Source organism: Montipora capricornis, chromosome 1, assembly GCF_036669925.1.
Source record: "Montipora capricornis isolate CH-2021 chromosome 1, ASM3666992v2, whole genome shotgun sequence".
Taxonomy (NCBI): domain Eukaryota; kingdom Metazoa; phylum Cnidaria; class Anthozoa; order Scleractinia; family Acroporidae; genus Montipora; species Montipora capricornis.
In genome coordinates, this window is record NC_090883.1 from 6,164,969 (window position 1) to 6,179,968 (window position 15,000).

The window sequence follows — 15,000 nt, forward strand, 5'->3', positions numbered from 1 at the left end:
TTCAATAACAGATGACAAACTTAAACTTTACAGACTTGCTAGAGAATTTCTTGAGCAACAGTAAGTTTTTAGAACACCGCATGAAATTTCTTCAATCTGCATCTTCTGCTACTTACATCTGGACAGATTGATTGCAAACCATTAGTTCTGTAAAAATAACTTTCAGATGTTATGAACGTTAATAAATTTTTCCAATCGCTTTGCGCTGGGCTTTAGATGTCCATTGTAGGGCCCTTACGGCCTTTTCCAGCCCTGCTCGCACCAATGCGTACGGCCCTAATGCAGGGATTTTGCAAGCAGTCTTGCTATGGAAAGTGCTGGCGTGACCATACTGGTGTTATGACCCACATTCATGATATTAGTTTTGCGCTGTACATTTCACTTTGTTCGTCAATAAGAATGTAACACTGCATTCAGATAAAATTGCAACTCTTTATTTCATGTGAACGCAACAATTTCACAAAATGTTTAGCAACACCATTAACACTTTGCACACAATGTGCATGCCATAAGAACTGTAAAACATTTATTGAATGACGTTGGGAATAACCGCCATAAGGAAATCATACGAGCACTGAACAGCCAAAGACTTTGAGGGATGTGTTTAGGTGTCATTCCATTAGACCCCAACTCTGTGCTGAAGAAAAGGTCTTCATTAAAAGGTGAATGGGGACATTTTCCTCTGGGCCGTCAAATTTTTCAAACAACAAACATTTGCATGCAAAGAAACGTTGATAAGCACATTTGAAACATACACCATTGATAGTAACTACTTTTACGAGAAGCTTCAAATAGCAGTTTGACCACCCTAATGTGGCTCTCTCTTAATCTACCAGGTACTTAAAAGAAGTGCTCACACCAGTGATATTGTGTAATCTAGAGACATAGATAAGGAACAAAATATTGCCTGCACAGACAGTAATAGTTAACTAAAACCAAACCCTTTACTGTTTCCGATTGCAAAATTCATTGCATCTTTAAAAGCGTCATATGATTTGTGAACAATGGGTAACTGCAGTACGGGCCCACATGTATTTGCCTTTGGATACGGGGATAAATTGTTATCGTTATCTGGATCATGAAGAAACCCAAGAGATAAGTCCCATCCCAGTCGCATTGGCGGTAATTGTTTCAACCCAGAAGTGAAAAATAGCACATCACTTAAGGTGACCATCGTTTCACCATCTTCTGCATCTTGCAAGTAATCGTGCCAATAAGACAAGATTACATTTTCTGTTGCTCGTTTGTTTGACCCTTGTTCACTGTATAGAACAATGAACATACCACTGAATGTTAGTGCATCTAGTTCCTCTGGAAAGTGGCAGAAAGCTACAGTAAAAGCATTGGGATTATTTGTTATTGCTTCTAACACACCCATATCTGATAATCCCTGTTTAAACTGCTCTAATGCTGGCCATGCCCGTCCCAAAGTGTACCAATGGGCTGTTTGTTGGACGATTTTGTCAATGTCCTTAATGGACTTTACGCGGTTAAGGGTGCCCGCTAACTCCAAAATGGTGTCTAGATTATTACGTGACATCATTTCGTAGGCATCTGGAACTGCCTGAGCTTGAGAAAGCTTCTGTAGTGATGATTTTAGCTAAGGATCATAAACATCGTCTACAGTTGCCTGTGCTTTATCTACACCACTGACCAAAGCATTATACAGACAAGGCGAAAAAAAGTGAAGCCCTGGGCCCCCATGGACAAGAGACAAAGCAGTTATCTTCCCAGCATACAGGTACTCCGAGTTGTCTAAACAGGCAGCATTACATGATAAAAACTTTGCTTCCCTTGGCCCACAGAAAAGTTGAGAATTGGCCAGCCAGTCTATGACAAGAGTGAGGAATTCCCGTGTAGGTCCACCCAAATCAACAGCACCTTCAGATCTCCCAGAATCATCACTGAATCGGCCAGATATCTTACTACCAGGAGAAAAAGATTTGCTTGTGAAGCCGCTTTTTGTGCCCTCCCAAATATCATTTCTGCAGTTGTTAAATTTGGACATTTTCTTTTCTCGGATTCCACTAGCTAAGTCTGACAAAATTTCTTGTAACGACAAATGAGGTGCTATGCTTCTTACTTCTACTTCTCTAAATGTATCAGTAGTTTGCTCGTTATCAGAGTCCACCTCTATAGTTATTTGATCATCAAACAAGGAGCTATAGAAAAGATCTGTATTGTCTGTTTCCTTCAATGACATTGAATTAGAGCTGCTTGCTAATGGTCCGCTTGTCCTATCCAGTTGCCTTGGTCACTTGCCTCACTGTGTTGTCTCGATGATTCATGTGTTGTACTCTGGGATTGTGTTCTTGGTGGTGCTGAATGTCCTTGGTTTCGAATGGGGCAGTCAATGACTTCTCTGGGGAAAAAAGATTAAGGCAAAACTATTTTGGTGTACTTTTCAACAATTTTTGTTACAACAGGATGAATACTGGTTGGTGAATATAAATTTTTCATCTAATACTGGAAATATATAATAAGGCCAAAGCTATATGTAGCTTATAAATAACCATACTACAAACTATGCATTAAACGCCTTTAGATAGAATGGTTGTGTTGTTATGTTATGTTATGTTATCTTATGTTACATATATGTTGCATTGTGTTATTATGACTTGTCATAACAATGCAATAACTCCTACCTGGGATGAATGGTGAAAAACAGTTCATTACAGATAGGAAATTTAGATCCTAAGCCATCTGAGGTTTTATGCCCCTCGTTCAAGCAAGCGCTGTGAAACACATCATTGCAACATGCTGGAGAGACTCCATCATCAACAACTTGCTGTAAACTGATGTTGCAGGTCTTTTTCTTCTTAAGACAGTCCTACAGTAAATATACTCGCATTATTAAAATACCGTATTAACTTAAGGGGGCATAGAGCTGTTTCACCTTACACTTTCATGAAAACAACAGGAAGATATTTCCTTAACATGTGGGCAATGTAATGGGAGAAGGGGGTGGGGACGGATTGCAGACGTAGCTCGTAGTCCTGCGAACATTGCTGTGCATCAGTAAGTGAATTTATCCGAGAAATGTTAACGCAACATGGACTTTCATGTAATATTCTAGGGGAGCGTGGCCTTGGGGGCAAGCATTTTTCCACAACTTATGTGAATATGACATGATGAAACAGGACTGAAATGTTGGATCCTACCCCGTAAAATAACATACTCAAAATATTGCCAAAATATTGCAACACACAGTCACGGTTTTGGTCACACACATTGTCATTAAATTCTTATCTACCCATCTCGCCTTTCTTCGAGGGAGGAGGTTGGCGATAAAAAATGACATCACCCATCCACAGGTTGGGTCTGTTCAGAGGGGTCAACACGCTTCTTGTTCTTTTAATGCGAGTTCGGCTTTGAAACCATGAAAAATATGCTATTAAATAAGGGACAATAATTTGTGACAAGTTGATATTCCGGTCTTTCATTCAAGAAATATATTCCATTTCTAAACATCAAGCTATTCCAGTTGCACTTCTTACCTTCATGTGCTCCCTCAACTTGTCCATCGATACGAATTGCAAAAAGGAATTGCATAGTTCCTCGCAAACGGTGGGGTCCGTATGGACTTGATCAGCGGTAATATCAATATTACATTGGATGGGACGAATATACAGCCTTCCTTGCCCGATAAACTGCAGGATGTATGCCACGGTGTTCCCTTGAGGACCAGTGGGAATAAGGTGTAAATCGCGTTTTCCGGGTTCGGTGTACATCAATTCAAACCCTCCAGCATCAGAGAGCCTCGGAAAAGAATCCACCAGAAGCGCATGTAGTCGAGGAAATTCACCGTCCACTGGAAGGGCAATTTTTTTCTCACCAAAACCGCCCAGGAAAAGTTCCCTTTTCTCTTGAACGGTTGGAACATCCGTCTGACTTTTGTCCGCCAAACAGACAAACTTCCTTGTGACGGTTTTCTCCTTTTTTTTCAAGGAACTGCTGCGATATTTCTTGCTGGAGAACTTTGTATGAGTAGTTGTCGATGAGTCCTCTTCTTGCCGTACACGTTGGGAAATAGCCGCTCCAATTCGGTTTTGTAATTGCTGCTTGAGGACTGATTTGAAGAAGAATCAGTTCGCCTTTCAGTTTTGCTGTCTCCCTCCTCAGTGTCAGCGAGCCCTTCCATTGCTTTCACGGCCTTAGTGGGCAGATCTTTCAGTTCACTCACGTTCTTCTCCGCCATGTTTGCCTCGTTTTATACCTTGTCATACCTTGTGAAGTTTGTAATGCGTAAACCCGCTGACCACAATAATACTACCAAAGTAATGCCTAATAATGACGAAGTAATGCCTAATAATAAAAAGTCATGCCTCATAATAAAAAGGAATGCCTAACAGTGAAAAGTAATGCCTAATAATAGAACGCAATGCCTAATAATGACGAAGTAAAGCCTAATAATAATTACGATTTAATGCCTAATAATACAAAGTCATGCCTAATAACAATAGAGGAATGCCTAATAATGAATAGTCATGGCTAATAATAACAAGGCAATGCCTAATAACAACAGAGTAATGTCTAATAATAGTATAACAATAATTTTGGCGGATTTGGCACCTCATAGGGGGTCAAAGACGTGCGACCACGTGATGTAGTAGGATCCAGTTTTCCACAAGAGCCTCTGGGCCATGGGACTCGATGGAGAAGAGAACCTCCGTCCAGCACGTACTGTATGTTCCCTTCAGGTTGCGTCTTAGCCTCTGGTGTAAGCTTTGCCCATAGTGCATCTGCTAATGATGGCTTTGGTGGCTGCCTTAACATAAATGGGTAGTCGAAAAGAGCTGTGGGATGAATGCAGAGCTCGTCCTGAAATAAGGTTAACTTGTACTTGTACTCAATCTTTACGAAGGACTTGGATGCTATAGTGACTTTCTGGGCGCTTCGTTTGAACGAGTAATCTATGGTTAACGTTCCCTTCACTGACGCTAGAATCTTCTCCCCGACGCTCTTGGCTGTATCAGCATTGACATTACTATCAGCGTTTACACCATTCATGATGTTCCTTAGGGTTGTGAGTAGCCAGAGCACTGAGGATGGTCATTACTTCCTTCATTTCTCTTGTTTAGACATATCTTTGTTCTGTTCTTCAGGGTAAGATTAACTCCTGTCAGCTTTTGCATGATGTTCTTTGTTTCGGCACACGCATAAATGCAAGCATAGCTAACAGTCAGATAAGACGTTGCTAGTCCGTTAGGCCCCTCCCTCTTGTCAAGCCTCCACTGGTTTTCACGCTTCTCAAAAGAACCTGTTCGACGACTACTATAGGTCTATCGATAATCCGGCCCAAAATCGATCACTTCTTCTTGCTACGTGAAATCTTGGTAGACATCCTTGTGGTCGGTACGGAGGTCTATCATAGCTGAGCCTTGTTGAGTCATCAGAAAAACTTTCTTTTTGGTATGCTTAGGATGTCTTCAATCGCGTATTTTTCTTTTTACTATCCAAACTCAAAGTTTAAATATAAACAAAATTTCTTCACTGTATTGGAAGGGAATTACTCTAGACTTTTTAGTTTTCAAATTGAACTAAAGCCCAAGATTTGCAGGACATACACTTTCTCTGTTAGTTCATAACTGGATGAAAACATTTCCTTCGGTTTTGATGCGATTCCTGGACATTTTGCTTTAAATTATGAGGGAAAAAAGATGAATTTACGAATGAGTTAGGACAAAAAAGAATATTACAATGTAGAGCGCGAAGCAATGAGTGACAACTCATTGCGAATACTTGTTTATGACATAAGGGCAGAATTTTCTTGTCACTGTCGAGGCACAACAAAAACCAGTTGGGCAAGCGGATTAAAAAAGCACTTGTTCGCTCGCATTTTAGAGGAAAACAAACAAACAAACCAATCGACTTTTTCTTTATGTCCAAAAGAGTACAGATAATTGTTATTTAATTCCAGTTGACAATAAAAATTCGATTTTCATTCCTGAAAAAAGGAAGAACCGATTAAACCACCTTTTAAAATTACGCATCCACTTTAAATAACGCATCCGTAAAAATAACAAACGGTTTAGTGTCCAAGGAAAGACTTTGTATGCTAAGTATGAGCTATTACTGGTATTCTGTTTTGCCGTTGTCGTTCTCTTTCGCTCAGTCCTTTCGTTTCTGTTTTAGACATAGGTCCTCCAGGCATCATGTAACCTTATCAGCGCTTCTAGAGATACGCCAAAAATTGCAATACAGAGAAAAAAGCGGCTCTAAGAAATTAAAAATAAACACTCAGCTTTAAGTTTACATCCCGCCGATGCTTGACTTGAATAACTGCGTAGCCACCAGTGTGGACCAGAGATATCATGATATGTCAAACTGGATTGAAACCAACGAAAAATGCAGAAAGAAAACATCATCCAAACCGTTTTCCACCTGAACACGAAAAACTTTTGTTGATATATAGTATGGCCGTGTAGCCGCATCGAGCACAGAAAGCGCGCGAAAAATGAAGCCTCGCTTATGTTTAGGTGAGTTCACCTACGTTGAGCCTGCAATCCCATCGAAAACCAGTACCTGGTCAGCGGTCAACTTGAAAAAAAAACCAGCTGACCTCGGTGAGCTTCAGCTTGAGCCCGCGATATGGTCATGTGATACTGGTCAGCGGATACCTTGTTCTGACAGGTGTCAGTTAATCAAAAGATGGATGTCCAATATCAAAGATGTCTCCTGTAAACTACAATCCTGGCACCGTAATTATGGAGAATAACAACTTCGTATCTCCCGTAAATGTTGTGTTTTACGACGAAATCTGTTTACAATTGTTTTCAGACAATTGTCTGAAAAAGGTCGAAGTGCTATACACGCGATTTTCTAAACGGGGTTTCATTCCTTTATCCAAAAAACTCGAAGACGTGGCAACATATTCGGAGTTCGATGTGTTTTGTTCAAGTTATTGCTGAAATCAGGCTCAAATAAGGCCGATCGCGATCTATATATTACTTTTGGGTAATCTCGCAAATGATAATGTTGGAATGTTTACGAAATGAATAAGAACGAGATGCTTCCGTGAAGCATACACTGGGTTGCCTGTGGTACGTGTTACAGAAAATCATAAGGCACTCAGTTGTGTGGTATTGAACTACAGCATTCCAGGCTCTGAAGAATAACAAATAAAAGAGAAGCGAGAAACATTGGCTTCTGGGCTGACATGTTGATAATTTTCAAGTTCCCTCACAGCTTCTTTTCTCCACAAGTTTAAGCGTGCCTTCTGAGCATCTGACAGCTTTGTAAAAGTTCACTGAATTTAACCCTGTCCGGTGGGGTTAGAATCAGGATGGGAGACCAAAACAATATACCCCTCATAAAACAGAAGCATCGGACCGAAAATAATATTAACGCTAACAAATGCGAACAATGCGAACTCAGCAAGGTACAGATTTTGTTAGTTTGCTTTAAGCAAAACAAATATTGATGCAAAAGTAAATAACTATTGATACACAGTTTTTAGAAAGAGCAGAAGAAAGTTTCCGGGACTGTCGATCGAGAATAAAATATTTACGACATGAAAACATTAATTTTGAACTGTGAATATAGAATATAAAAAGTTACGATCAGCGACAAACATTTTGGGAGATTTTTGCTATGTTCAAATAAATCGCAAAATCGAATATTCAGCGGGCGCCGTGATTAAGTTACCGCGGCATGTTTACTCGCCAAACAGTGAAGCATCTGTGTCAAATGATGGCAACATACCGGGTTTTTGTAAGTTTCTTTTTCTGTCAAGTGTTATAAAGTTTGACAATGAAATGAGCGAAGTCAAAACAAAGATCACAATCGCCCAACTCTAGGTTGACAATTTGTTTACGCAAAGTCAAAATTTACTCTCCAAGACGCGTGCAACGTTATTTGTCACCAGGTAATTCCATCATTTTGGAAATAGCAGCTACTTTATTATTCATCTGCGTCACAATTTTTTACTGATTTTGGGGCTCATTTTGTTGAAACTCAAGCACGCTTCCAACAGGCCTGTGAACCCTTCCTGCTTACAGAGCAATACTAAAAAAATTCTCCCATATCACATTTCAACCTTAAGCTCGAAAATTCAATACACAACATGATATTATAATTCACAAAGGCAGGAAATACCACAGAATCCTTTTCCAGCGAAAAATTTATTGAAACAAACAACATATTTGCTCTTAGAGGCGAAAACCTCTTCCTATTTCATTGCGTGCGTGAAGACAAGAAACTCAATCGTGTCAAATTACCATGTACTTCAGGTTTCCTGAAGAACCTTTTCCTTGAATAACAAGAAAATGATTTTTCTATTGCCATAAAAACTATCCAGTTAAGCTCGCATATCATAAAACATGATGAATTCATAAAGGCCACCTTTTCCAGCGAAGAATTTTTTGAAGCAAACAACATATTTGCTATGAGAGGCAAAAACCCCTTCTATTTCATTACGTGCGTGAAGAGAAGAAACTCAATTGTGTCAAATATGCGCAATATTGCAACAAACTAAATTTCAGGATCAAACCGTTTCCATGAAGAACCTTTTCCTTGAATAATGAGGCACAAAATAGACGACAAGCTTTCTTTCAAATAATTCTTGGCTGTCACATTTCCAATTATGTTTTTACTAAAGACTGTGCAGAGTTGATCACAGATCCACGTAAGGTGTTCGATTCGTTCTCTGTCTTTGTTGAACCCATAAGTTACCAGAGAATTTTCCATTTGGTTTCAGTGTTCTACATAACAGCACACTTGGTAACATATTAATACAGCTCACTTTGATTTCGGCTCGACGGGCGATAGATTGTTGTCGAAGTCCATTACTCGTCGCTTTTAAGATTCCACCGCCTGTATATCCAATTAACTTGCCATTATTGAGCTTCATAAGGGTATATGACCTTATAATGACACTAACTTTAGAATTGTAATTAGCGTTTTAGTTTATATCTTAGCTTTGGTGTAAATGTTATCTTTCACCTTCCCTGATGAAGGTTGTTGAATACAACCGAAACGTCGGAAAACGTTTTTATTGTACATAATTTATATTTCAAACACCAGAGTAACATATATTTATATATATATTTTTATTTGCCAATGGATCCACCTGGTGACAAACCCAGTTTTAATAGGGTATATTTTGTTCAAAGATCCACTAAAACGCCATTCGCGTTACATGACTTTCGACGCCATTGCCGGTTAAGTTAATCGTTCTACTGTGTCCACCAGAGAAATCTACGCATTTCCCACTACCCTCTCGATCCTAAGAAAATAAGCGCAGAGGGCTCTATGCACAAACACACCTCTTAGCAGGGGAGTGACAGGCAAGACTTTTACCGACACGGAAAAAAAAAAGAAAAAAAAAAGAAAACAAACAAACTAAACGTAGACCCCGTCTGGGTTTGCCATACTGGTAACCCAGTAATAATTCCTAGTGAGCCGTACCATATCTCCATTTGCTGTTGTTAGACATGCAAAATTTGCCAGAAATACGTGTTAGATTTTGCTAGGAAAGTTAGGAAGCTTTTGCTGAAACAGCGAACGCTATAGTTAACCATGCAATGGGTAGTTTGCCGTGAAATGCACGCCATCACTACTAATACTACGTCCGCTAACATATTCCACTATCACATGGCACTTAAACGTGAGAAGCGGGCAAGGTAGCTAAGTGTTCGCAATCGTCTGGACGAGCAATACTGCAGCTCCTTCGTTGTGGTCCATGCTTTAAAGTGCCCCTGTGACCAAAAAATCAGTTCATATTTTTCTTTGGATTTCAAAACTATCAAAAAGACACCTCTTTATGCCTCTCAATATAAATGAGGTTGAGTGAGTCGCCAAACTGTTGAGCTCGGTTTGCAGGGCGGAGAAAAATAGACAGGCCACTTGGAGAAATCTGGCTATGTGCCTTAGCACATAGCCGGTTTAATAACAATGAAAATATTACATCACAAACTTAAAGAATTGATCGCACGCCCAGCAAAGGTGGGGATCTGAAAGCGCCAAAGCCGACTTGGGATAAAGGAGGCAGCCCCACCCCAACAGGAATGGCGACAAAGGCAACCTCATATGAATTGCAAAAAGTGGAAGCAAGAAAGTTGCTAACAAGATAACATGGAACCAAGGACAATGTCCTGATGAAAACAAAATTCAACGACATTGGTGTGAAAAATGCCCCTGCAATTGTTCATCACCAAAAAAGTGGCCTTAATAAACAAGTTATAACAGTACAGGAACAGCACCCCTGTGACTGCCTGTACTGGTAGGTACAACAATGCATTAAAGAAATTAAGGTGAGACAGAGCCTCTACCAGGGTAAATTACAGGAAACGAAGGACAAGACCCCTGCCTTGTCAAAGGTGACAATAAAAATGACCAGATTCCATACCCTTACATTAGGACTGGAGAGTTGGGATGCGAATATATCTACGGAAAGCATCAGACTTCCACCTGTTCAAGAGGCGAGTTTGGGGTTTCAGACAGCCCACTTTCAGCAGCGAAAGAAGCCCCCCACCCCGATGCAAAAGCTGTGCCCTTTATACTCAGTGGGGTCTAATCCACAGCTTCTAACTCCAAGGACAATAATTCTGTAAAAAAGGGGACTAGAAATGGGTCTACCCTCTAGAGATTGAAAAAGTGCACCATCAACTGGGCCGCGCAAGGCAAGATAGTCCAGAAGGCTTTGCACAGGACCCACTTTCAATCAAAAAACCTATGGCTTGGTTTACAAGCCCTGATGGGTGACTAAAGTATCATGGGATATTGATACGAGCAGATTAGTATAAAGGCAAAACAAGACCCTAGTTACAAGAGACCCAGTGAATAAACACAGCACTATATGATGACTACATGGCCCCTGCTCACAAAGTGAGAAGAATTAATTATTGGTGTAATGAACTATGAAGGAGTCCACATGCATGGACACAGCCAATGATTTGTTAAGGGTAGCCAGGCCGCAAAAACCCGAATGATGTGTGTCATCACAACAAGGAAGTAAATGCAATGAAGGGAGTCAGCTTGACAGAAGTACATGCACATGGAAACCAATTGAATGACTGTGTCCACACACACAGAAACCGACTTTAACTGTACTTAACTACATGAAGTCTTATGAAAAATTTAAATGGACATGATGACATGGCCCCTGCTCATGTAGACATGCAGTACTGTGACCTATTAATTGAAATAGGAAAGTATTAGTGATTAAAATGCAACATGAAAGAAGCAGCATACGGGTACAGCCAATTATCACGTCTGAATGACAGGGGTGGTATATGGCGTAGCCTAGCCGCCAAGACCATACTCCGACATGGTATAACAAAGAGAAAATGTAAAGCAAGCGACTGAGAGTCAGCTTGTCTAGGTGACCAATTGGTATTGTTCAAAAGTGCTTCAATGTTCATGTTGCACCCTGCTTAAAAATGGGCAGTGATCAGTGTGACCGCCTGCTACGAAAACCCCGAAAAAACCCCTGTGGGGAAAAAGAAGGGAACGTAGTCTTCCAGGACACTGCAGTCACACAAACCCTGAAGACAGAGGCAATCACGCCCTAGCAGGTAGTAAGTATCTGAGTTAAAATTGGGAAAATCGGTATGTCTAGATGACCTACATTATCTTAACGTATACAGCATACAGGGATTTCAATAAAATTTGAAGTAGGCAGCTGGTTTGAGTCTAGTAGCCGACTGTATCAAGAAGGGGCCGTTAGGCCCCTTCGTCTAGGGGGTCTGAGGGCATGCTAGCTACCCCAGAAGATTGTGAAATCTGGACTCTGAAATGCGATTTCCAACGTTCTGGGCACCAAATTGAGTACAAAGATAAAGGGAGATTTCTTATCAACAGAGACACTGAGTGTACAATTTAGCGCATTCTTTTAATAATTTCCAGCGAAGAAAGATTTGGAAAACCATTTCAAAAGGAAAATTAACGATTTTTAACGTTATATTACGTTTCGACAACTTCATGTCATCATTACTACCACTTTCAAGCTGCCGGGAACGGCAAACTTTTTTGCGCGAATTTAACATTTCTCAACATGAGAAATCAGTTCAGTCGATCGATAAGAATTTGTCATTTTAATCTGAACAAACGACCGATGAAACTAACGAAAATTTTACTGTTTTTGGAAACGCAACGATTACTCAATAACAACCTGTTTTACATTAAACGTCTTGATATTTTGGGGGACGTAACTAAACGTAATTGAATTATGTAAAAAAATGTGACGGTTGGTCTAGGCAAAAATGCGGAAAAAAGTTATAGCTGTTCACTGTAGCTCAAAGATGGCAATATTGACCTCGCACCGGTGGCTCAGTTAGTTGAGCACCGGATTGTCTCGCGGGAGGTCGTGATCTCAACTCCGGCCGCACCAACACTTAGGGTCTTTTAATAACTGACGAGAAAGTGCTTCCTTTGTAACTACATCTGCAAATGGTTAGACTTTTAAGTCTTCTCGGATAAGCGCGATAAGCCGGAAGTCCCGTCTCACAACCTTTCAATGTCTATAATCCTGTGCGACGTAAAAGAACCCACACCCTTGTCGCTAAGAGTAGGTTACGTAGTTCCCGGTGTTGTGGTCTGTCTTCTGTTATTTATCATGGTTTGGAGGATAAAATAGGGGCCACAGTAATAGCCGCAAGCTGTTGTGGTGCTCTGCCAGCTTGACTACCAAAGTCTTATAAATTAAATCATAAATCAAAAATCAAATATCAAATCTGATAATTATTTTGAAATTGAGGTTAAAAAAGGTACATTCAAGTCGATCAAAAATGAATTTTACTTCAGGTTTGAAGGAATCCTTCAATTAATTCAATTTAGGGGAAAAAGTAGCCGACTTCTCTGAGCGAAGTAGCCGACGCTTTTCGTCGGCCGTCGGTGCTTATTGAAACCCCTGAGCATAGCATACAACGTATGTAAGAATAATATTATTGGTAATATTAACTAAGCTTGGGTATCCTTGCATTGGCGAAAACCTTCGTAATTCGAGGTAGATTCAGGTGATAACATCTTGGTATGATATAAACGCTTGGAGGGCATCAGAAGCAAGAAGAAACAAGAACTGAAAGACACTGGCAAAAATGTTAGTATCTGAAGCCAAAGTCTGGTTGTGAATAAAATTTAGAACAATATACATGTACAATACTGTAGACACAAGACCAGACAGGCAAATACCAACACAACACAGAAAAACACGAGCACACTGGGGTAAGCATGGCAGACAGTACACACATTGTCACCGCAACAAGTTGCAATACCCCTATGCTGCAAAATATATATGTTAAGTGGCAGACATATTGAAAACAACCTGTGGCTGGCGTTGGCTGTGGCTGACGATTTCAACAAGTGGATCGCAGATCGCTACGAGACGCATTCACGGCCAGCCAAATTCGTAAAGACGAGTAAGTGCTGAACAAATCGATCGATCGAACAACACACAAGTGCTCATGACCGCACGTAACTCCCATAAGAGGAGAGAAAAACCACCATGACTGGCAATGCTACAGCCGATGGTGTAAATCAACAATGACAATGATTTTAATGCAGAAACACATTGGAAACAAAACAAAGATCAATGATATAAGAAGGTACTCAGTGGAAAAGCATCAACAAAGGAACTAGTAAACAAGCAATGCAAATTGAAAGAAAAATAGAACCGACAAATGAGGGAAAACAAAGGGACACAATTATCACACAGGATAATAATTATAGTAATAATGCAGAAACTCAAAGAAACAAAACAAAGATCAATGATATAAAATTGCACTGTCAAAAACATCTAAGAAAATACTGTTGACAAATGAGGGAAAATGAAGGGAAAGACACGTATAACATGGAATAATATGAATTGTTACAGTATTTATGCAGAAACACTTAGGAATAAAACAAATATCAATGATATAAAATTGATGTGGCAAAGGGTACATGTATCATCGAAGAAAATACTGTTGACAAATGAGCGAAAATGAAGGGAAATATAGTTCACAGGACAATAATATTACAGTAATAATGCAAAAACACATACAACTGTAGGAATGAAATAAATATCAATGACATAAAATTGAAAGGTCAAAAGCATCAAAAAAGAAACATTCACTGGTAAAAAAGCCATGCAAATTGAAAGAAAATACGATCAGCAAATGAGCAAAAAATGAAGGGCAATATCACACGGGATCCATGTGTTGCCACCTGAATGCAATAATAGTGCTGAAGGCCTGATGGTGATAAAGGCATGGCATCTGGAACAAACTCAATGGACGCCGGACATGGTCTGGTGTTGAGAGGTGACAGCTGAGGTGGAGCACGCCGACGCTTGGGTGCATCACAAGCAAGAAGAAACAAGAACTGTAATAGCACGAAGGGCAGACCCAACAGACCACAGTACTGCTGCATCTGCCACGGTACTAGTACTAGAAGTTGCACATGGAGAGGCAATGAGTGCAGAAGTTCCTCCCAAAGATGAACTTGTATCTGACACAGGTTGGTTAAGTGATGGCGATCCAGGAGACATGAGTGGACTGAACAGACGCTAAAATTGAACTGTGATTGCAAGTGAGACTTGTGAAGCCAGCTGGGTAACAAGTGTGGCAGGTAGGGTGGGCAAGGCCAGATTTGCGATGGCAGTGGCTGAAGTGGAGGCTGGTACATCAGGTTCTGTGACTGGTGGTAGGGAGTCTGCGAAGGCCTCCGTGGCAACAGGTAAGGAAGGCATCCGGAACGAATTCAATAGGTGGTGGACGTAGTCTGGTGTTGTGACATGGCCGCTGCTGCTCAGAACGCTTATGCTTGGGCGGCATCAGAATAAAAAACAAAGAAGAACTGAAAAGACACTGGGAAAATTGTTAGTATCCAAAAGCCTGGTTGTGAATACAACTCAGGACATAAACACCAGACCAGACAACCAACACAAACACGTAACACAGAAAAACAGGAGCGCAGCGGGGTAAGCATGGCAGACAAGACACACATTGTTGCCACAAAAAGTTGAAATACCCCTATGCTGCTAAATATATGATAAATGGCAGACATGGAAAAAACAACCTG

The 15,000-nt window shown here is 40.4% G+C and overlaps 1 protein-coding gene across 1 annotated transcript; it reads right to left on the reverse strand.

Annotated features, from left to right (window-relative positions):
* Positions 1–925: 925 nt before the first annotated feature.
* On the reverse strand, positions 926–1,543 carry LOC138055694 (G2/M phase-specific E3 ubiquitin-protein ligase-like). Its single transcript, XM_068901579.1, has one exon. The coding sequence runs from the start codon at positions 1,541–1,543 to the stop codon at positions 926–928; it is 618 nt and encodes a 205-aa protein (XP_068757680.1).
* Positions 1,544–15,000: the final 13,457 nt, after the last annotated feature.

Bases quoted from the DNA above. Each gene is read 5' to 3' on its own strand.
- LOC138055694 (XM_068901579.1), bottom strand. From the start codon at position 1,543: ATGATGTCACGTAATAATCTAGACACCATTTTGGAGTTAGCGGGCACC.